The following is a 24242-nucleotide window of genomic DNA, read 5'->3' as shown; positions in this document are numbered from 1 at the left end:
ACAAGGTAACTCCCATAAGACTGTCAGCTGATTTCTTATCAGAAACTTTCCAGGCCATAAGAAATTGGCAAGAAATATTCAAAGTGATGAAAAGCAGGGACCAGCAACCAAGGTTATGCTACGCAGCAAAGCTATCATTTAGAATCAAAGAACAAATAAAATGCTTCCCAGACAAGAAAGTGCCAAAGGAATTCATTAACACCAAACTAGTATTACAAGAAATATTAGAGAAAGTTCAAGAAGAAGGGGAAGGAGGAGGAGAAATATGAATAATAAAATGGCAATAACTACATATATATCAACAATTACTTTAAATGTTAATGGATTAAATGCTTCGACTAAATTATACCATATGGAATAGCCTTAAAACAAAGGCTATAATAAGAGACAAAGAAAAACACAGTAATTACACCCCTGATTATTTATCTGAAGAAACCCAGAACACTACTTCAAAGGGACCTGTGAATACGTTTGTTCATTGCAGCATCATTTTCAGTAGCCAAGATATGGAGGGGAACTGGATGTCCATCAATGAATGAATGGGTAGATAAGAGGTGGTATGTATATACCAGAGAATATTACTCAGCTATAAAAAAAAAAAAAATTGGCATTTGCAACCACACAGATGGACCTAGAGGGTATTGTGCTAAGTAGAGTAAGTCAAACAGAAAGACAAATGCCATATGATTTGAGCTGACCACTGCTTACATTTAAAAACTTCATAAAAGAACTGTACTCAAGCCTGGTTTTCATAAATCAACTTTATAAGTGAATACGAACATCTTATTTAAACACAAGGATGTAAAGGGACCACTTCCTAGATTGGAACAGGGGAGCCCTGCCTAGGGGCACCTTGAGGGAGAAGGTAATTGTTCCCTGACATATCCAAAAGGCCCTAGGATGTATTCCAATCTTCCTTCATTTCCTCCAATAACTTGTTACCTACTGATTTGCCTAAAATCTTTTAAAATGAAAGTCATTGCTCAATACCTCTTTATTTGTAGATTGAAGGGATATAATTTGGCCTTCATTGAATGACACCCAAGTCCAGTCCTTTGGGAAATAGCACCATATGGGAATTTTGTCTAAAACATTTGTTGCTACTCTTAAACTCCAAAGTTTAACTCCAAATTTAGAACATGTATTCGCGCTGTCTGCTGAGTAGCCAAAGAATCCTCTCTTTAGGACTTACTCTAGGCCTGCCTTCCCTGGAAGCTCCTGGTTTCCAAACATCTCCACACTGCACCCCATAAAAACAGTCATTTGGCAACTCACTCTGAGGGAACTAGTCTCAGCTAACAGCTAATGGCAAGATTCTAGTAAATCCATTCTTTCTAAAATGTTAATATCTGATAAAACTAACTATATTTCTTCTCAGCCCCATATTTACCCTTTATAGAAAACATCTTGAATGACTGCCATAGTTGAATTCCATTCATTGAATACAATTTAAAAGGAGGATGGGCTCCTATTCAGTGGACTCTATATCCTTTCAAGATCTTTCCAGATTCCAGGCCAGTCATCAGGCCAAAAATACTAGGACCAACTAGTAATCAGGATCTGAATTCTATTGATTCCTCCTTGAGGGAAGAGATTAGATATGAAGAGCATGGCTAAGATATCATTATATCTGTATAAGTCATTGTAATTACGTCTAATGTCAAAGTAATAAATTTTTGTTGTTTTATCTACTAAGATTGTGATCACTTGTTATAGCAGCAATAGAAAAACTAATCCAAACACAAAGCACTTTTGGGGCATGTTGTGAAGATTCACTAAATGTCATTTTATGAGTGATGTTATTGGCCCTACACTCACATTCACTCAAGTATCTTCAGGTATGAATTAAGAGAAATTTCAAGGATTAGAAATCTTATGGAGTTCAGGGTTTATGGTTGGGGTTCACCATAGGAATACCAGGAAGGCAAAAACAATGATAAGTGAGATAAACTTAGGTGAGATTGGGAAATACTGAAAGGAGGTAAAATAGCAATGAACATACCTAGGGTCCACATCTTGATTTTTAAGTACCACTTTCTGTTGAAAAGAAGCAGAGCTCCTTGGAGAAATGGTTTCCATAATCAAGGCAAGGAAAATACAAAACTATTTTGTTGTGCCAGAAAATAAGGAAATAAGGATACTGAAGCCAGTTGGAAGAGTTTTTATCTGGCAAAATCTAGGACAATATGAAGATCAAATTAATTAATGATAGTAACAGATTTAAGTAAGACATTTAATTAAATAGGGAATTATGAATTCATACTGATATCAACCAATTATTCTATCAATAAAAATTTGATGATGAATAATCTCATAGTCTCAAGGTTCTTTCTTACAAATTGCTTATCAGCTACAAAAAAAACAGAGTAATTTTGCAGTAGACAAATCCTGAAAGACATCACTGTGTTGGATTCTATGATGAGCTGTCCAGAGATTCCTTTAGGATTGACAGACTCACACAAAGTTGCTGGAATTGATGTCAGAATATGGTCTTCAGTAGGTCAGATCTCTTTAGGAACTGCCTTAGCTGAAGAAAACAGCCTCATCCAAGACCACACCTCATTCTAGGGGCATCCCACATCCAGTGGATGAACAACATGGGGGTACAAAGGCCTAGTCCACTTGCCCCTATACTAGGAGAATTCTGAAGAGCCATCCTAGCTCCATAGTTCCTAAAGTAGTTAGCTGTGGTCTTTGTTGGGACTGCATCACAGCTCAACTTCTGCCAATTCTGCTTTTTTCCACAGTGGTTGATCCCAAGAGCACTCCCTAATCAACTTCTTGTATGCTAATTTCAAAGCCTATTTCCTGGGGAACCCAACTACTATAGACTGAATGTTTTTGTCTCCCTAGATTCGTATGTTGAAAACTTACCCTGAATATGATGATATTTTGAAGTGGGGCCTTTGGGATGTGATTAAGCCATGAGGTTAGAGACCCCCAGAGAGATCCCTTACCCCTCTGCCATGTGAGGGCACAGTGAGAAGACAACCATCTATGAAACAGAATGTAGGCTTTAACAGACATCAAACTTGTTGGCACCTTGATCTTGAACTTCCCAGCCTCCAGAACTAGGAGAAATAAATATATATATTTTTTGTTTGTTTATAAGCCATCTAGTCTCTGGTACTCTGTTATAGGATCCCAAATGGACTAAGACACCAACCTTTAACAAGGCTTTAATCAAGTGATTGAAGTCAATAGTAATAGTAATAAAATCTATAAAAAATTATGTGCAACCAGATAGGATTCACTAAGGAGGGCACAGCGTCACTTCTGTGATATTACCGCCAAAGGTACATAATCTGATTTTAATCATGAGGAAACATTAGACAAACCCAGAATGAGTGGCATTCTACAAAATGACTGCCTTATAATCTTCAAAGGTGTCAAGAAATGAAAGACTATCAAACTGTTCCAAATTGAAGGAAATTAAAAAGATGAGATATGATGACAAAATGAAACATGTGATCCTGGACTGGATCCTCTTGCTATCAAGGACATAATTGGAACAACTGGCAAAACTCAAATGGGGTCTGAAGGTTAGATGGTTATAATGTATCAATGCTAATTTTCTGATTTTGATGGTTATATAGGAAAATGTCTTTGCTCATAGAAAATATGTATTAAAGTATCAGGATGATGGGACATCACATTGACAACTGTCTAAGGGTTCTGAATATAAAATGGAAATCTTTGTACTGTTCTAGTAAATTTTCTATAAACAGAAGTTTGTTTCAAAATGTAAAAAAGAATCTTGTCAACAATATCAACAGAATAACTTGTATAGCCACTGTTTATACAGTTACCCTATATGCTCCTGTCCTCCTGTCCTCCTTTTTTCTTTCTTTTTTCTTCTTTTTTACCATCAATGATGTGGGTCTTTAAATTTCTTAAGATAAGCAATGTTTTTTTAGCTTTCTTTCTTTGGAACACCAACATCAGTTCTTCAAAAGTATGTGCCAAAAGGCTATCCCCCAGTTGCCCTGCACTAGGCAGCAGCCTATCCCAAACAAAGGCACCATGTGGCCTTCCCCTCAAGAAACATCAGCTCTGAGAGAATGTAGGACTAACTGGTGAAGAGCAAAATGTCAATGAGGAGCTCAACCTGTTGCATAACAATGCAAATGGAATCCAAGGCTAAAGAAATCACTATGTGGGCAGTTACTCAATAAATCATTGAAACAGGGGAGATTGAGCACCCACAAGGCCAGGTTTACTATGCCATATAAATCTAGAGGAAATGAGACAGAGAGTTAAGAGAGATTTCTTTCTACCTTCTGAAGATGATTACCTTATACTTGAGCCCTAAATAATCAAGACTGATTTTTTTCTTTGAAATTTTATCTTGATGGTTAGAAATACAAGTGCTGTCTTTATGAATCATCTTTATTTTTAAAGTTCGGCTAACACTGCACTCAGATGTCTTCGACATGTTTAAAGCAATGTGTTTTGCAAACATGAAAGTTAAAAAAGATTGAAACGACAGAAATGAAATAATGGAGAATGTATCATTTTCTATCACTTAGTAATATGTTGCATAAATAAAAAAAGTTTTTGATGGAAAATGCCACCCTAGCTGTCTCCACTACTTCATTTTCATCATTTTATTCATAGAATTATTATTTTTATCTCTTTTGGTGAAATTAATTGCTTCAGAATACTAAAGGCTCTTGTCTACACTATGCACTAATATTCCAGAGAGCATATGGTATATATGTCAAACTAATTTTGAGATGTTGAACATTAAATGTGGCTTCTCTTTAGGAGCAAGTTATATAGGGTTGAGAGGAAAAGATATTTTGCCTTTGTTTTCTCTAGTTAAGGAAACGGGACTTGAAATATTATTAATTCTTATAAATCAAAATAGAAAGCATAATACTTATCTTAGAAGGGTTGATAGCTTTGTGCTGATGGCCACTTTACAAAGAATCCTGCACGTGTTTCTCCTCAGGTAACACCACTTTTTTGCTGTGTTCTCACTTCTGATCTCTCTTCCTCTTCTTAAACGGATATGAATTCTACCACGGGGCCCCACTTTCATGATCTTATCTAACCCTAATTACCTCCCAAAGGCCCCACCTCCAAATATCACCATATTGGAAGTTAGAGCTCCAACATAGACATTTGAGGGGTGTGTGTGTGTGTGTGTGTGTGTGTGTGTGTGTGTGTAGGGGGGGTAAAAGGAAATCTGACACATTTAGTCCATATCCATGTCTCATCCCTCTTCTTCATCACCTCTCTCTTGCTTAAAAGCCTTCAGGTTGTCCTGCCTATTCCATACCTTAACCAAGTTCCTCATACCTAATCTCTCTCCTCAAGGAGAAATCAGTGAAATTCAGATCCCAGTGACTGTCTCATCCTAATATTCCTGACCTGATGCTAGAACTGAGATCTGGAAAGGTCTTAGAATAGAGTCCACTGAAAGGAATTTTAGGTGATGGATAGTATTTAATTATGACAGTTTATCCATTTAAGATGTTAGGGAATTATTTCTATAAAGAATAAATATGAAGGAGAGATGAAGTATAATTAGTCTTCTCAAATACTAAAATTTTAGCAACAATACATGTACTAGAATCTTGTCATTAGCTATTAGCTGAAAACAGTTCCTTAGAAGGAGTTGCCAAAGGCTGTGTTTATGGGGTGCAATGTGGAAATGTTTGGTGACCAGGAGCTTCTAGGGAAGGCAGGCCCAGAAGAAGTTCCAGTGTAGGAATTTCTGAGTAGGCAAGGGGTACTGCAAAATTCTTGGTACAACAGGTGGAATTTAACTGTAACTGTCTCCTACAGCTAGACCACAAGCCCAGAGAATGGTTGAGGACCTGGGTTTCTACACTGGTTGAGCCACACTCAGGTGACTTTGGCCCATTCATTCCCCTATTTTTTATTAAAATTATTGGGGTGAGATTGCTTAATAAAATCATATAGGTTTCAAGTGTACAATTCAATAATATGTCCTATGTATATTGTACTGTGTATTCACCACCCAAAGTTAAATTTTCTTCTGTCACCAAAGGTTTGACCTCACTTACCTTTATCTATTTATCCTGTCTCCCCCTTCCCTCTGGTAACCACTAATTCACTGTCTGTGTCCATGAGTCTCTTTGTTTATCATGTTTCTTTGTTGCTTTAAGTTTTATATTGCACATATGAATGCAATCATATGATTCTCAACTTTTTCTGCTCCTACTTTCTGTCAGTGCTCACCCTATTAAGTCCTCATCCTCTCCGAGGTGATCAGGTTGGACATCCAACTACTAATTCAAGGCTGCCACCCTCACTCAGAATGATGAGGAATAATAGAGTACTGTAGCAATACCCTGACAGCCCCAAAAGAGAGATCTGAAGGGAAGCTTAGCTTCTGAATGCTGGAGTGCAAAGGTAGCTGTCTTGTTGCTCACCTCCTTGGGTTTCTTCGCTCCTGCAGTTAGAAGGTTTAAAGGAGTCCACACTATGCCTCAGATAGCTTTCTGGGAACAGGTTCCAGCTCTGTGCCTGCTCACCCATTTCCTGTGGTTGGGTCTTCTTCCCTTTGCCTTGCCTCATCTTGAATGCATGTCTCTGCTTGACCTCACCTATACTAGATGAGGTCATTCCCAGTTTGCACTTCCATAGCTGAGTCAATACTACGCACCACCCCTCCAACATTCTTGGCTCCTGGTATCTTCTCATGCTGGAGTAAGTTTTTTGTGCCCTATTTGGATACTCATTCTTATTGTTACCACCATGTGATTATTCCCTTTTCCTCTCTAGCTTTCTAGTAGCTTCCTTTTGCCTCAGTTTTGATATGGCAATCATATATTCAATGTATAAGTTTCAGCTTATACCCGTTTTTTCTAATATCTTGTCTACTTAGCCCCTCCTTTCCTCTCAATACTGTCCTGATTTGGAGGATAAATTATAGATTTACCCTAACTATGATCCACTGAACTTCATCCAGCCCTAAGCTAAATTTGTGAGGGAATATACTGGAAACTATCCACACACTCAGTGTAGATAGTTTCTAGATCTTTAAAACAAGTGGGTTGCATAAAGTGATGGCTATGATTCCTTCTAGCTAACATTTCTTATTCTGTGATTTGATGAAATATACCAAACTTTGGATTTCTTCACCTTTAATAATGAGCAGACACATATAGTAAAAACATTTAGAGGCATATTTTTTGGAGCAGGTGGTCCTAATTGCTCAGTGGGCAGTTATGCCCAGGCACATCTCCTCCTCTTTTAGCTTCCTGTTTCTGCCTTGAATACAAGCTCAGCCCTCAGTATCTTTATTCTATTCACTTTCAACTCATGGTGCCTTACTTTCCTGCACTGTCCATGACCGCCTTCTCATGCTCTTCATTGTTTCTCTCAAAACTTACTCTTTGACTATCTTGTTTTCTTAGGACACTGCTCTCTGCAGAATGTCAGTTAGTTATTCTGCAAAGCCAATTTGTGCAGATTTATAAATAGTTGGCTGAATAGTATTATTTATCCTCACAGAACATTTTTATTTTGTTAGGGAAGGTTCAAATGTTATATGTTCATTTAAAAGAGTAACTACAATAAAGAAATTCAACTTGCTGTTGCTGGAATACCTTTCATGTCCATCTGGCTATAGATTTGGCAGGTGGCAATCCTGTTTATCAATATATGATTGGTGAACATAATATGTGAATAAATGAATGAGCAAATGAGGTTGAAAATCTGTTTTTATTTATGATCCATTTTACTGCCATTCTACACATTTCTCCTCCAAAAGCCTTTATTTTTTTAAGTATATTTGGTTTCACAGTTCAAAATATGAGAATCCGATCATCTCTATATTAGCAGTAAGGCATGAATTATAGATATGCCCCATCTCTACTCTCCCACAGGTATATTCAGTAAATAAGTAAAGAGAGGTGGATATCATTTAAGTTTATCTTTACTCCCATGTGCACAGAAACCTACCCCATTTATTGAGCCCCTTTTAAACTGTTCTTGAAAACTAAGTGACTTAATTGTTTTTGATCATGTTCATGAGATTCTGATTTTTGATAAAAGATAGTTTTTCAGGGCTCATGTTTTAATCTGGCATGATGAAATAAATGGATTGTTTAGAAAGAATAACAATTCTGCTGTGTGGAGAAACCAGATGCCACAGCTCACCTCTACATAAGCAGAACACCTGAGCTCTGAATTCTACTACCCCAAAATGCAAAGAGTCAGGAAGCAAATAACAATTGGAGACTGATGCCACAAGGTGAGTACATCCTTTATGAGCCTGCCAGAATGGGCCTCCTATACCAGTGCAAGCACCTCAAAACTCTGTGAGCCTCGAGAGTGAGTGGTGCCCAAACCCCAAATATAGCTGTGAAACTTGATTCAGCTAAGGATATCTTTTTTCATTAGAAACATATATACATCGGTAGGACAATAAGATCTTGGACTTTCAAGAATGCCTTCCTCCCAATGTAGAGGGCATACTTTTCCTATTTCTCCTGTGATTCTCCCAATTCTTCACGATCCATCTCAAGATCTACTTGTCTTGTTCCGAGACCTTGCCCTTCACCTTTAGCCTATGTCCCTCCTTGGCAGCCTAGAGTAATGCCTGCCTGACTCTGTCACACATTTCTGATAGAGAATTATATCAGTTTAGCACCTGATTATATACAATATGGTTGTGTTCATTAATTGCTGTTATATTTTTCTCACCCCAACTACAGTAAGCTCTTTAAAGATAGGAATGGTGTCTTAACTCTCCTGTGGCATCTCAATGCAGTGCCAGACATAGCAGAAGTTTCTGCATCAGAAATTCACTGAACCAGCTGTAAGATGAGATATTATAAAGGAATCTAAGTAGAAATGGTAAAGAAGCAGACAGGAAAACTGAAGAAACCACATCAAGACTCCCTGAAGAACCTCCAGTGCAGCAGAAGGACCTCCAAATAGCTAAGTTAGGCTTTAGACAGAGGTAGGACAGTGCATTTAAACATCCAACTCTGGCTTCCTGAAGACTGAAGAAACACTTGTGAACAGATACAAAATTTGCTATACCTACCACCTGAGGGTAATTGCTGTCACTAACTAATGGATAAATAACAAAACATTTATCCACAGGACAGTTTGTACGTGTATACAAGAGTGAGAACAAGAGAGAGAGTGAGAGCAAGAGAGAAACAGACAAAGATGGAGAGTGAGAGAAATTGCAAGAAAGGGTAAGAAAGATCAGAAGTGCTAAGATATTGACAAGAAAGAAAAGGTGAAAAGGGTAGCAAAAGAGAGGTACAGCTATTTATAATTTATTTTATGGCCCTCTAATACCTGTCTGGCTCTAACTGCTATTATAGTACTGCTTTATGAAGGTTATACTTCCTCAAGGAATAATATAAGGATTTAGCTTTCCTATACAGCTGCAATATTCAAAATAAGGCTGGTAATTGGGTCATCTTATTAGCAAGCAACTATCACTAAAGAGTTCCAAGAGTTTTCCAGTGAGTTCCTCATCAATTCTTACAACACACCAGTGGAGTAACGAGAGGGCACAGATCATGAATAATTAGAGCACTTTTATTCTTTCTTCAATAGGTTTTAATTCTGCTCAGACACTGTCTCTCTTTTCACAGATTGGAGACTTAAGAGCACGGGACAACAGTGGGCACATTAGTTTTCATTAAATGTTTTTTCTCTACCTTTTTCACCCCTAACTTCACATACTGCAAGACTTTTTTAGAATTTATGTGGAAAAGGCAGGGAATGCCTACATTGTACAGTTCCTAAGTTCAGATCATGAGAGTCCAGAAGAGTACAGTTTCAATTATGTGGTACTAATTAGCCAAGGTTATGAATTCTCATCAGTGAGAGAGAGGTCAATATAAGACACAAGTATGAAGATGTAGAGAAACAGAAAAAAGAGTGAGCATGAAGGCAAATTAGGGGAATAAAAAAGAGAAGGGAGGAAGGAGGGAGGAAGTCAGGCATTTGTGTGGGAATTCTCATTCCAATAGCCACGGTTCTTCACAAGTGCTCCACACAGTACACTTGATGTTATGAAACAGACTGGTAACTCTATTACCCTAAGGACACTGAGCTTCGCTTAGAAACTCAGACTCTGCAGGATGAGATGTGGGTCACAAGGCAGGGCCTAGGGGGCTCCCAGTAGGACTCCGGCACTCGGATATGGACGGCAATCCCTCCTACATTGAGACTAAACAGACTCTGTCACTTCAGCTAGAACTGTGGGCAAATAGTTCTGGGCAGAACTTGGCCTGTGGGTTATCAGAGTTACCATTTGACCAACTAAAGCATGGATGTTGTAGACACTGGATATTTTTGTTTGGAGGTTCAGTGACCACTATCTTTGCTTAGCTATCTGGTGAGAGAAGACAGAAAGCAATGGCCTCCTATTTTCCTTTTGGACAGTGTTTTCTTATTTAGTACTTGTATCTCATTAGAACCTTATCCAGCACCACTGGCAATGGCAAAGCCTTTAAGGGCTTGGCCTAAAGGGGAGGGTTGGGAGCCTTCTCTCTCACTGTCACCTTTTCAGACCCAGGATGGGGGTGGAACATTACTCAGTGGATACTTAATAATGGAGAAATTGATCCCATAGAAAGCTGCTTAAAGAGTCATACATATTTGGAGTCAGGCTAGGCTGGTGCCTCAGCAAAGGTCTCCATTTACAGGTAGACAAGAAGATTAGAGGAGAAGAAATGAATTAATCCACCAAACAATGTAAATATGATTAATTTTAATCTTTTATTGCAAGCTTGGCACTTGACAATGTGTTGTGTCCTCTTTTTTTATTAAAAATTACTGGGGTGACATTGATCAACAAAACAACCCCTTTTGCAATTGAAACAAACAACTAAAATACCTAGGAATAAACTAATGAAACATATGAAGGACCCATACAATAAAAATTATAAGACACTATTAAAAGAAATTGAAGAAGACACAGAAAAATGGAAAGATATTCTGTGTTCTTGGATTGGAAGAAACGACATAGTTAAAATGACCTTATTACCTAAAGCATTATACAGGTTTAATGTGTCCTCTTTAAGAGGGCCAAGATAGACAAGCTTCTGGGCTAAGACATTGATGGTCTGAGGGGAATTTGAGGACAAAGGTTCTTCCCTCCACTGTACAACCCTTGGTAAATCACTCAATCCCTATAAATCTTGGTGTTCATTTTTTTTTAATGGAGTTTATTTCCACCCTCGCTGCTTCCCAGTTATGTTGTGAGAGAAAAAGTTGTTTTCATATATATTATCTCATTTAATCCATAAAAAGCTGTTTGAAGTAAATATTATAATCCCTATTTTCAGGCGAGGAACAGTAACTTAGGGAGCTAGGCAATTTCATCATTGCTTGAAGTATTGAAAGTAAGATGCTGACTGGAGTCTGCTTGACTTCAATCCCTCCTCTCCCTTTTTATTGTGCTGCCTCTTGGCCCTTTTATCAAATGAGCTGTCATCCTTGAAATGACTCCACAAGTGGCAAAGTGCAAGTAGCTGTAACACACTGTTATTCCTCAGACCACAGAGTATTACTTTACCACAGCTGAGTCTTATTTGGCTATGCAAAGAAAAAAAAAAACAACTTCACTACCTCTGGTTACAAAAGTACATTTTTAAAAAGAGGAAAAAACATACAAAATGATGTATTACACATTAACCTTGCCTTCCATTAATAAAATTTCCCCTAAAGTCTCTTACTGTTGTCCCTGACAACAATGTCAGCCCTCCAATCTATCTTTCATCCTCTGCCACAGTAACCTAAAAAGTAAAAACTTAGATCTTTTTAATACTTCACTTAAAACTCTTCTATAAAGGCTCCTAGCTATTTGTAGAATAATCTCTAAACTTCTTATCTAGCTGTACAAGCCCATCAATATGTTTTTGAGATTTTTCTCAATTGAACTTCTCATTTTTTTTTCTAGAATATATACTTTTTTTACTTGACTGGGTTAACTCTTACCCATCCATTGAGAACTAGCTCAAATGGCACTTCCTAGGGACTCCTCCAACTAACCCCATAATTTCTCTCTCCAAGGTGCTTTCCAAGCATTTTGCCCAACAGGTTGGCATTGAACTCAACCTCTACTGTGCAGGCTGTTCCTTTCAAACTTTTTGAGGACAGAAGATAAACATATATGTATTATTACTCCAATCCCAATACAGTTCTTTGCACATTAAAGGTATTTAGTAAGAGCCCAATAAACACATTCAAAAAGAAAGTAAAACATTCAAATTGGGTTTATGATAAAAGCCAAATAAAAATTTGGAAAAGTAAATGTATAAATATAAAAAAGGAAATTAATCATTTTTGAAAAGAAGATTTACTTAATATGAATGCCAAATTGACAGAGTTATTTTAAAGTTGGCACAAAATATTAAGTGTCAAGAAGAAGAAACGGATATTATATTAAGTTACCATAACATATGACTACAAATCCACTCAAGTTTCATCATCCACTCTCCTTGGTATTCTGCAGAATAAAGATAATTTGCAACTGCAGTTAGGCATTTTCTATGGTGAGTTCTGCATTTTACTAAAGGGTGTTATAAAATAAAAAAAATGGTAGAGTAGTGTTTGTAGCAAAACAATTTTGAAAAATGTTAGGCTCGAGAAGTTTTTTTTTTCTACTCTGTGCCTCCTCAGAGCATTTTTTTTAAATCACCTACAGCACCCAGTATTCCTAGGTGGTCTCCCACAGAGCTTTTAATATACTGATGTATATTAGGACTCTCTGAGAAGAGGCATGAAACACATCATGACCTAAATGTATTTGTCCACAGAACTTTTTTTAAGAGCATCTCACATGATAGGTGTTCACAGATAACATACTCTGGGAAACACTGGCCTACTTTCTTAGATGCCATTATTAGTCACATCGCAGAGGCACTTGAAAATGAACACACTGATTGTCGTGATGCCAAAACACACAGAAGCAAAAATTTGAAATGACAGCCTATATAAATGTTGCTTCAGAATGATGAAATAAGTAGCCTATTCCCATCAAAACACAGCATAATATAGTGGAAAGAACATAGGTTAAGAAATATTCCTTTGTATTTTACCAGCTGCATGATTTGGGGCAAGAAATTTCTCAGCTGAGAAAATGCGCAATGTATGTGAAGATCACGAATAGTGATTTTATCTGGACTTTCTGAACCAAAAATCCATAGGGACTCATAGTCTTAAAGAATTTGAGTGATGCCCCCAACTATAAGAAATGGTCCCTTGCTCTTATAAGCTCCTATAGCACTTGCTTACCTCCCACATCTTTGAGAAATCTGTGGTCATAGGCATAATGATCAGTTTCCTATCTCTCTATCTAATATGTCCACACTCTCCCTTACCTCTTTCCCAACACCACAGAGGCAAAGGCTTCTTCTTCCTAGTCAGTCCCTCATCCATGCCTCTTCACTCTATTCTACTTCCTCCAGCATTCTCCTTTAGTTACCCACTGTTTCTCCTGGATCTTCAGGATTCTTCCTGCACTGGTTCCTTTCCCTTGGACTACATACATGTTCGAGTATCTCCAGTCCTAAAACAAACACTGATAATAAAACATTTTCTTGATCCACATTTTCTATGTCCATTTCTTCATATTTCATATGAAGAGATAAGTGATACATTGGAAAAGGATGATAAAAGACTGAGAGGGTGACTGATCAGTAATTAAATACAGAGTGTGCATATCAGAGGCTTTCCTGGCTGCATATAAGTAGGCTCTCATGAAGTCAGAGTACAGAAAAAACTGAGCATTAGGCCCAAAGCTTAGTTATATAATTAGAATACTCCTTGGAAAGTTGAATTTTTCTCTTTAGATATATATACTAAAAAAAAGTCAAGGCAATAATTGGGTAGAAATGGAGAATTGAGATATCAGATGAAGACTTATACTTGAAACCATCCAAAATCATGAATCTAAGAAATATCAGACCCCTTTGAGCCTAAAGAAGTGGCCAATCCTATCAGCTAAATGATAGAAGACAGAGTTTAACTTATATGAAGTGAATGCCTTATAAGATACTATCCACTCAGGCCTGCTCCTACTTCTCCTCCTGACCAAAACTTGCATTAAGGTACAATATAACCCTGTCAGGGAGGTGCCGAGTATGTGGCATGATAGAAGTGTTAACTAAAGCTGCAGTAGTGATCAGATTGCAATATATAAATGCACCAAATTAACATGTTGTGCACCTTAAACTTACACAATGTTACATGTACATTATATCTCATTAAATAAAATAATATGTGGATAAAGTGAGCATACTAAGGTGATATAACGGGCACAGCTAACAAATCTAGAAGAGGATTCTATTTCATGGGCAAAGCCCCATAGGACATTTCATTCACCAAAGTAATCAGAAATGTGATGGTGAGTGAAGCGAGAGTATCACTGAGAAGTACAGAGGTGTCTGTCTTCTTTAAATTAGGACAGAGTAGAAACTGTTGCTACACAACTGCTCTGTGATAGCAGTGAGAATGATAGAGCCCTGATATCTTGGAGGCCGGATGGCACACTTAACTATGAAAAGAAAGGTGAGCACAATTATCAAACTAAGAAAGGGAGGATGGAAAGAAAAGAGGTGACTCCTATGGATCTGCATAACTATAGATATAGTTAAAATAATATAATGTCCATGAAGGCAAAAATGATGGGCCTGGTCAAAAAAAAAGTTTAAAAAATTGCTCAATCTACCTAAAAATATAAAATATAGGGAAATTCGGAGGCCGAGAATAGCCACTCCAATGAAAAACCATTTTCTCTCGCCCAGTTCTTCAATCATATTATAAACTCAGAACCCATTAACTAAACAACAAGAGGCCAGGTCCCCCAGAGAAGAACTCTGCAACATTATAGCAAGTGTATATGATAATGATTACCTTAGTTCTTCCTAAAAAAAAAATCCTATTGTTATTTATTCAGATAACTAGCACAAGGGAAAGGGCAATGGGTTCCCTGGACTCAAGGATTTGTGGTTATCTCCACTTTCCTCAAATGTATAATTAGCATGGACATCAGTGGTAGACATATTGGTTCTTTGGCTAATAGGGTAAGATCTAGGGTAAGATTAGACTGTTGAAATTTGGCTTCTCCTCTAGTAGCCAGTCTCCTCCTAACTGTTGCCTCACTGCATCTCCTTATTATATTCGGTAAAGCCGGTCATGCTTTGCTTTTCAAACACCCTGCTCTCTTGAACTTAGTGATACTGCACTCTCCTGATTTTCCTTCTATTTATCTGATCATGTGGTCTTCGTCTCCTCCAGGAGCTCCATCTCCTCTTTAAAAGGAGATCCATCTATGATATTTACATTTCTATATATCCAATCCAAATCTCTTCCCTTAGCTTCAGACTTGTATATGGAATCATCTACTGGACATATTTACTTGAAGTCTCTCAAGTCTCTCAAATTTCAGCAAGCTCAAATAAAATCACATTTATACCTCCACTGTTTCCTTGGTTGGGGTAGTATGCATTGTGTTTAGGAGAGAATGCCTGGGTTCGAATTGTAACTTTGGCACTTTGTAGGTGCGACCTTCGGTAAGTTACTTAACCAATTCAATCCTAATCTCATCTGAAAAAAAAAAGGAGATGATCAGAATCCAATCCCTAGAGGGATGCTTGAAGAATTGAGTACCCAGGATCAATGAGCGAATTATCAATAGGAGCCACTACCATCATTTCCCACACTCAATTTTTTCTTCCCAACTCCCTACAATGTTTATTTCATTTGAAAGTGCTAACATCCATTGTCATAGTCATACAAACCAGCAACTCTTGCTTCCCTCTCACTCAATGCAGACTACCAATCTCAAGTCCTGTAGATTGTGCCTCCTAAATATTTCTCAAATCCAGCCTCTCCTTTCTATCTCTACCACCACTGCCCTAATTCAGACTCTCATCCTCTCTCCTTTGAACACCTCCTCTCCAGTCTTGAACCCCATGACTGAGAATGGTTCAAGTCACTCCCATTCTTAAAACAGATCAGAGTCTGACTCCCTAGCCAGTTTTTGATAAATGCTAATTAAGAAAACAGTAAAATAAAAATATTGATGTGCTGAGGACATTTCAGTGCTTTATGAGGTTAATAATGTAGATGTGCAACTGATAAACTCCTGTAAATGCTCGAGTATGTGATGACTATACCTATGAATGACATAGCTTAATACGTAAAGGCTACACTTTTAGACTCTCAGGATGACAAAGACAGAAGGGACTTCTGGCATATAACACTCAATGTCTACCAGCACCCATGCTTAGCTCTCTCTGTCTCTCTCCTCTGAAAAGACTGAAAAACATTAAATGCTTCTCTTACAGTTAATGGTAGCAAGTGAGACATGAATAGCTTGCTGAAAGCTTCTGGGAAAGCTTTTGTTCTGATAACAGGAGCAGGCTTTGCCATCTTTCCTTTCTTTTTTCTGCCACAACCAGAAATATGAAGTCTGGAGCTGTGAGTCAAGAGAATCTTCCCGCCACTGGCTTTGACACCCTTGGGCTCTTGTGATTGGGCTCCAGGGTAAGAAATTTACTCACAGATCCTATCTTTACTTTGGAGGCCTCACTGAGTAGGGTAAACATCTGCTGTTTTGAGGGAGAGAGCTGGTAAGAAATATAACTGAGAATTCTTTCCTTAGAATGACCCTCCCTTAACAGCATATCAAAGAAATAGAGTGCCCATGTTAAAGTAACAGCAAATTAACACCACGAGCTGACCTAAATTTTCACAGCTCCTGCTACAGGTTAGCAAAATCTATAATTAACGTTCTGCTTCATGCCTTTCATAATCTGTCATGGCTGCAGGCTCAGAGGTAGAAAGAGACAAAGACCCCACAGACTACCAGGCGTGTTTTTCAGCCACACCCACCTCCTCAAATTCATTAACACCTCCCACCTACCTCACAGATTTTTGTGTTCTGCCAACAGCTAATGAATGCAGTTATCAAAGCCCTGAGACCATCTGCAGCACATGCTGCCCTGTTCATTTTCTTTAATCAGAGAGCCCAGCACACAGTGGGTTTGTCTGGGACCATTCAAGAAAGGCAATTTACTTAAATATTTAAAAAGAGATAAAGAAACTTCATATAAAGGAGAGTCCCTTATAAATAAATCCCATGACCTAGGTTCTGAGGACAGCAACAAAAGGAAACTCCAGCGTATCAACACATGCCATCTCATGTTATGTAAAGTCATAGGGAAAGAGAAAGAGAGAATAACAAAGAATTAAATGCAAACTGGAAATAGTGAAGTGTAAAGTCATTTTTTTCTGTATTTTTAATTTATAATAGATTGCTCTGTGCAACAGTTACAATTTTTAAAAGTAGTAAATATATTGATCTTTATTGATAAATCTAATCTTGTAAACATTCTAAAAGAGATTTTCAAAGAGATTCTTTTATATGTCCTTTATTGTCTACAAAGTATTCTCTTTTTTATTTTCTAAATCAGTTTTCACATTCTAGCTTTCCTGAAATTGAGGGCCGCCTGCATATACAAACCTTTGCAACTTAATTTCATTTCCAGTTAACTTGTCTCTTCTCATTACAGCAATTACTTTTAAAATAGAATTTCCATGGCTTTATTCAATCCTGTTGAAACAAGTACTGCATTTTAAGAGAATTATTTCTGAGCCCCAGTGAGTGTCCAACACTATTTTTTTTTCATTCTTAGACCTACAGAAGTAGTGAAGCCTGAGGTTGTTGTGGTACCCCTTGAACGACATGAGATGCAGAAAAGACTAATCCTGACAAATATTCTATCATTGGTCTTTTAAGGCCCTTTAGAAATGTGTTTGATTTCTCATACACTAAATAGTAGAAAGTGGAATTTTGTAGTTTTTTGTTTTTTGTTCCTACAATAAATTTGGAACTAGGAAGTCCTTAAATGTTCAGTGGGTCCTCTGTACATTTCGTTCAATGTTGTTTTGTTATAATATTAATGAGAAAATAAATCAATTCTTGCTGAGTTCACTGTCTGTGTGGAGGATGCACATTCTCTACCCATGTCTGCATGGATTTCCTCTGGGGACTAGTTTCCTCCCACATCCCAGAGATGCGCATGAGAGGTGAAGGGATATGTATACATTGTCTTGGTCTGAGTGAGTGTGTCTGTGTGTATGTGAGAGCACCCAGTGAAAGTTCTGTTTAGGGTGAGTCCACCTTGTACCCTGAGCTGCCAGGAGAGGCTCTGGACATCCATGCCTTGAACTACAATCAATGGGTTGGAAAATAATGACACTACTTGTTATTTATCTTTCTTAAATGTATGTATAACCACATTTATTTCAGTGTTCCATATTAGATGTATTTGGGGTCTTTCTTTAGAAGTTTGGTGATTTTTTTGTGATTAGAAATATGCTAATTGACTTTTGTTTATATCAATTAGCCTGTGGTAAAACTGATTTTGTTATGTCATTTTGTTTAAAGTGGCAGTTTCCTAGAACCTACTGACATTAAATGAAGACTTACTGTAATAATGCCTGTAATAGGCCATATATATTGGACTACAGCTTAACTCTGAAAGTAACACCTTATGGGCTCTAAGAAGGGTTTAAAATACATATTTGTTTTTAAAATACACGAATTTTTATCCCAAAGGCAATTTGCTATACTTCCCTTCCCCCATCTTTTTACTAAAGAAACAGAAGTAATACTATGTCTTTTGTAAAAAAGAGTACTTCAGATGCTCACTGTAGTGGATGTTGTGATATGGTGCCCAAACCTTTCCTGTTCGGGATAGAGGCATCAATGTCTCTGATGCTGAGAGTATTGGTGGCTCACAGCTCTCACTGAGTTGTTTTCAGGGGTTTGCCCTAAGCCATAGAGAGCCAACTACAGTAATTATTCTCTCTATGGGGGGTAGCTTGCAGCCAATGTCCAGTCAGTGTTAGTGTGTAAAGAGCCCATGTCCTTGCCTCAGGACTGGACAACTCTGAAGATCCAATCCAGCTCCAGAACTTGCTATGGGAATTCACTGAGGCCTTCGTTGATGGTAGTTCAACTCCTCTCTCAAGCCAACACTGAGCCCTTTAATCTCTCACAGATGTTGATCCTGAGAGCACTCCATAATAAACTTTTACCACACATGTTAACATCTCAGAATTCATTTCCTGGGAAACCAATCTAAGATAGTCATCATTTTTTTAAAAAAAAACTTCCATTATTATAGTTATTTTCTTAATGGTCAGTAGGAGAAGATCTCGGACCTCAGACAAGTGCAATTCAGGGGCAAATCTCCCCCGTCCTGTTCTCATTGCCTTAAATATTTGGCTATAAAGGTGGAGATAAAAATTTCTGTGAAGTTAGAGCAAAACTGTGGACAGAACTTCAAAGGGTATTTGTTGACATGCATGGAGTGATTATTCCGTTATAACTGTGTAAGGGCATTTTAATCAAATCCAGTTAAAACCAACGTGTGCACACATGTGTGCGCATGAGACAGAGAGGACTATTATGAACTTTCATCAGATTTTAAAAAATTAAAAATATTATTTGTACATTCCTCTCTCAACTGAAATACACATTATTAAAAATATTAACAGTAATAGTCCATTCCCTAAATGTACTTAACTTGTGGTTATTTAATTTTTCCTAACACTGAAACAGCAGTTTAGTTTTCCCTTCTCTTACCCACAACTGGGATGACAAACAATCTGTGTAGAAACCAAGCATCACACTGATGCTGTTTATTCTGACTCAGGGGTCTCTTTTCTCTTCTCCCACTTCTACTCTAGCTTCAACTAATTTCCCCACGTTTACATCCAAATTTGCAATGTAAATGCAAATAAGCACAAACCATATTACTCAAGTGGTAAGGGTCACAGATTTTTTTCTAAGAAAGTATTTTTAGTTTTAATTTTATTACTTTTAATTTATTTATATATACTACCACATAGAACAATAATTTTACATAGGTGCCTTTATATAATCGTAGCATGCTTACTTTGTTTTCTCCCTATCTTGTTTGATTTCCCTTCCCTTTCCTTCTCCTATTTTGTCTACACTCCCAGCAGGAAACCTATGTCAACACCTGTTTGTGTACTTCATATTATTTTCTGTACTCACAGTATTATACATATCTATGCACATATACAGTTGCACACACATATAGATTTTATGTTCACTCTTCTATATTTTGTTTTCTCACTCACTACCTCTCTTTTTTTAGTTTATTTATTTAAATTAGTTTCAAGTATACACCTATATAGTTCATAAAATGATCCCCCCATTGCTCCTTTCCTCCCCTGGCCCTCCACCTAGCCAACATATTAAAGCTAACTGCATTCTCTATACCTTACTCTCCATCCCCATGACCATCTATCAACTACTAATTTGTATTTCTTTAACCCTTCACCCACTTCTTTCAGCCCCCCAACCCCCTTACCTCTGTCCATCACCAAATTGTTCACTATATTTGTGTCTATTTTTGATTAGTTTGTTCCTTTTGTTCCTTAGATTCCTCATATAAGTGAAATCATATGGTATTTATCTTTCTCTGTCTGACTTATTTCACTCAGCATAATCACTTCTAGGTCCATCCATGTCATTGCAAACGGTAGGATTTCATATTTTTAATGGCTGAGTAATAGTCCATTATATATATATGAACCATAATTTCTTTATTCGATCATTTGTTGATGGACATTTAGGTTGCTTCCATATCTTGGCTATTGTAAATTGTGCTGTCATAAATATTGGGGTGCATAGATCTTTACAAATTATTGTTTTGATTTACTTTGGATCTCACTACCTCTCTTGAAGTCCTCCAGAATAGTTCTAATTCATTCTTTTTTGAAGAAGAACAGCCCATTATATGAATATATCACAATATTTTTAAACAATTTCACTACTGAGACATTTATTTTTAGTTTTTTGTTACTATAAACAATGTTGCAGTAAATAATACACACTTTTATAAACCGGATTTTAAATATCTTTGATATAGATTCCTAAGACTACGATTGCTGGGTCAAAAGGCATATGTCTTTTTAATATTAATAGATATAGCAAATTGCTTTCTAAAAAGGTTGTAAAATTGTACATTTATATCAGCAATTTATGCTTTTCTTTATATACTGCCAGTAGATATTCTAAAATTTTGCCAGTCTGATAGATATTACTTTGATTTACTTTCCCCTGTACTAGTGAATTTGAGCATGTTTTTATGACTATAGGCCATTTGGATTTTCTCTTTTGTGAATTGTCTCTTCATATACTTTACATATTTTTCTATTGCTTGTTTTTATATCGCCAATTTGTAAGAACTTTTTTGCTTTCTATTGTAACCCTTTATCTCTGATGCATGTTTTGAATATTTTTTCCAGAGCTCTTTTGTCCATTGACTTTGTGGTATTTTTGGTCATATATTTATATTTTGGTCATATATATGATCATTTGTGGTATTACAATAATATATAGCAAATAAAGATACATATATTATATGTAACATGTAATATATATACCAAATATATATATATACATATGTATACTAAAATCTTAAAATACAAAATACTAGTTGTTTGAGTCATTTAATTGATTAAAACAACACACAAAACAAAAACAAAAAATCCACATATTTTTCTTACTCCATTAAATATACAACTGTATTAAATAATTTTATATCCTGAGATCTATTTCTGGATTTTTTGTTCTACTAAATAATTTTTATTGTATATTTGTATAGCTGCTTCTGATAGAAAATGCTCTATTACTTATAATTTCTTTGTGTAATTTTCTTGGTTATCATTAGGCAATTATTCTTTCAAATTAACTATGTTATTTCACCTAGTCAAAAAACTTTCATTGAGATTCTAATTGGAAATAAATTAAATTTGCATATTAATTTTGGGAGACCATTTTTAAAAATGTATTGAGACTTTATATCCAAGAACATGTTTTCATTGGTTTCTTTTGCCTTTTATTAAGATTATATAGCTGTTTTATATACGTTGTGTGTCTTGTTCTATAAAATTTCTCCCTATATTTTATAGTTTTAGCTACTTTTACATGTGGAATATTTTTTCTTATTTTTATTTCTAGGCTTTTAGTGGTAAAGAAGAGAAAAGCTGTTGACTTCTATCTAGCCAATTTCAAAGTTTTATTAATACTGTGCTTATTTTCTTTAATTTGGTGGGTTTTCTATATATACTATTATAGCATTAATAAAGTATAGTTTTTATCTCTTATTTTCTATTGTTTATAGTAGATATTTCTTATATTGTTCATTTGCTAAAACCTTTAAAGCAATATTTTTAAAAAATGGTGATAGTAGGTGCCTCTAATTTTTTATTATAATTAAAATTACTAACTTTTTGCCACTTAGGATACAGAAAGTTGTTGGTTTGGGGTAATCTTTAGGAGATTTCTTCTACTTTTGTTTTATTCAAAGTGTTTCTAAAAACAGCTGCCATATTTAATCATGTTCTTTTCAGTGACTACATTTGATTGCCAATTTTTTTCCTTTAATTTATTTAAGTATAGGATTAGACAGATTTCCCAATTTGAGACATTCTTGCTCTTTGTGCATGTGTTTACTTGCTACTCTTATAAATTCCTAGAGAAATATTTATCAAAATGTGTCAAATGTTAATAGCTATTACTTAAAAGGTTCCATGATCAAATTAATTTGAAAAACTCTGGACTAAGCAAAATTAAATGGTACTTCTCAGAACCATTAAAACTAATGGACATTGTTAACTTGCAAGAGATTAGGATACAAAAGGTTTAGCAAACGTTATTTGACCATCTATTTTCCATATGCCATCCCATGGTACTATATTAGAGTAGAACTTTGGGAAATGCTAAAATAGAGATTACATACTAAGATTTGCAAATATTTTCAGCATATGAGACCAATTAAATAATGAAGGCAAGGGTGATAAGTAAAAGTCACAAGTATAGAATGCCAAAACCATTTGAAGAAAATAATTTAACATTTTGTGCCAGTTGTACTCACTTCTATTTATACAAGAATCTTGCTTGGGTAGACCCAAATTATTGATGTTTCTCATTATATAGACCCATCTTAGAGCATAGGTGGTCCAGAGGCTGAACGTAATCCCAGCTTCAGCCAACTGTTAAAGTACGATTCTAGGAAATAATGCAACTGAATCTCTATCCAGCCTCTATTATGTGACCCATAGTATCATGACTATCATTACATGATAACATGGATGGACATTCATGACTAGGGCTTGCACACAGCACTTACCAATGACATATTCCACCCTGAAGAGATCTCTTCTGGGTTCGTATGGACGATTGAAGTCGATCTGGATGTAGAAAGACTGTCCTCTACGTACAATAAGTTTGTTGCTATCATACTTGTCAGTGTGATGATCTATTTTGTTGGTATCCCATCTCTCCTTGAACAGGTGAACACCCGTGACATTAAGGTAGTCTATGCATAAAGAAAAGAATTGAGGCAACTATTTAGTAACTTTGGTTTAAACACAAACTCAAGAAACAAGATTTTTTTTCTGAAGAAGGAAGGTCTGTTGGATAAAACTCTATACACAGGGCTAGTAGGTTTGAGAGTTAGTTTCTTGTGACATTCTTGCTTTCAAAGAGGGTATGTAACAAACTTTTTCCTTTCTGATCTCATTTCGCACCACATGGCACTCACTTTGAGATAGATAGAGCAATGTTGATAATGTGTATTGTATAGATCTCGATACAGAGAAACTAGGACTGAAGTTCAAGTGTTCACATTCCCAGTCTCATGCTACTTTTCCTTATGTCAGGTATTTTCCTGGTGACCACTGCCTCACTGCTTCACTAACTAGGGATAAGCATGGAAGAGCAACTTTAAATATCTAACCTTTAAAGGGGAGGAATGAAATCAGGCAGCCTCAAAGGATGTTCTAAGGACAGAGATGACCATTAATCCAAAATTCTCTTCTTACTTCAAGAAGGGTCAAATACCTCTTCTTTTGTAATTCTAAAAGTAGATCTTGTACCGCAAAGGCAGGCAAGAGAGGGAACAGGTGTGGAGAATGGATACTAATACTTCTACGAGATAGATATGATTGTTCTCACTTTACACGTGCAGAAACAAACCTCACATTTCCCTAACTACAAGTCAAATCCTAGTCTGAAGCCAAAATCTAAATATTTTCCCTCTCATTTTTGTAAGTGGGAATATAAATGTCAGTAATACATTTATCTGTGATAGCACTGGATAGATGTTAGATCTCCTTCTGCTTCTTCCCTATTCCTTCTGAAAATGATCACTTGATGTGAAGGTAACTTTAACTACCTAACT

The 24242-nt window shown here is 36.4% G+C and overlaps 1 protein-coding gene across 1 annotated transcript in view; it reads right to left on the bottom strand.

Annotated features, from left to right (window-relative positions):
* F13A1 (coagulation factor XIII A chain) overlaps positions 1-24242 on the bottom strand; it is a 169130-nt gene that overhangs the window by 122528 nt on the left and 22360 nt on the right. The window contains exon 3 of the mRNA XM_039869403.1: positions 23190-23378. Coding sequence (XP_039725337.1) covers positions 23190-23378 — 189 coding nt within the window. The remainder of the gene's footprint in view (positions 1-23189; positions 23379-24242) is intronic.

The sequence above is a fragment of the Pteropus medius genome, unplaced genomic scaffold (genome assembly GCF_902729225.1).
Source record: "Pteropus medius unplaced genomic scaffold, Ma_sr-lr_union100, whole genome shotgun sequence".
NCBI lineage: Eukaryota > Metazoa > Chordata > Mammalia > Chiroptera > Pteropodidae > Pteropus > Pteropus medius.
This window is presented reverse-complemented; position numbering and strand designations above follow the sequence as displayed.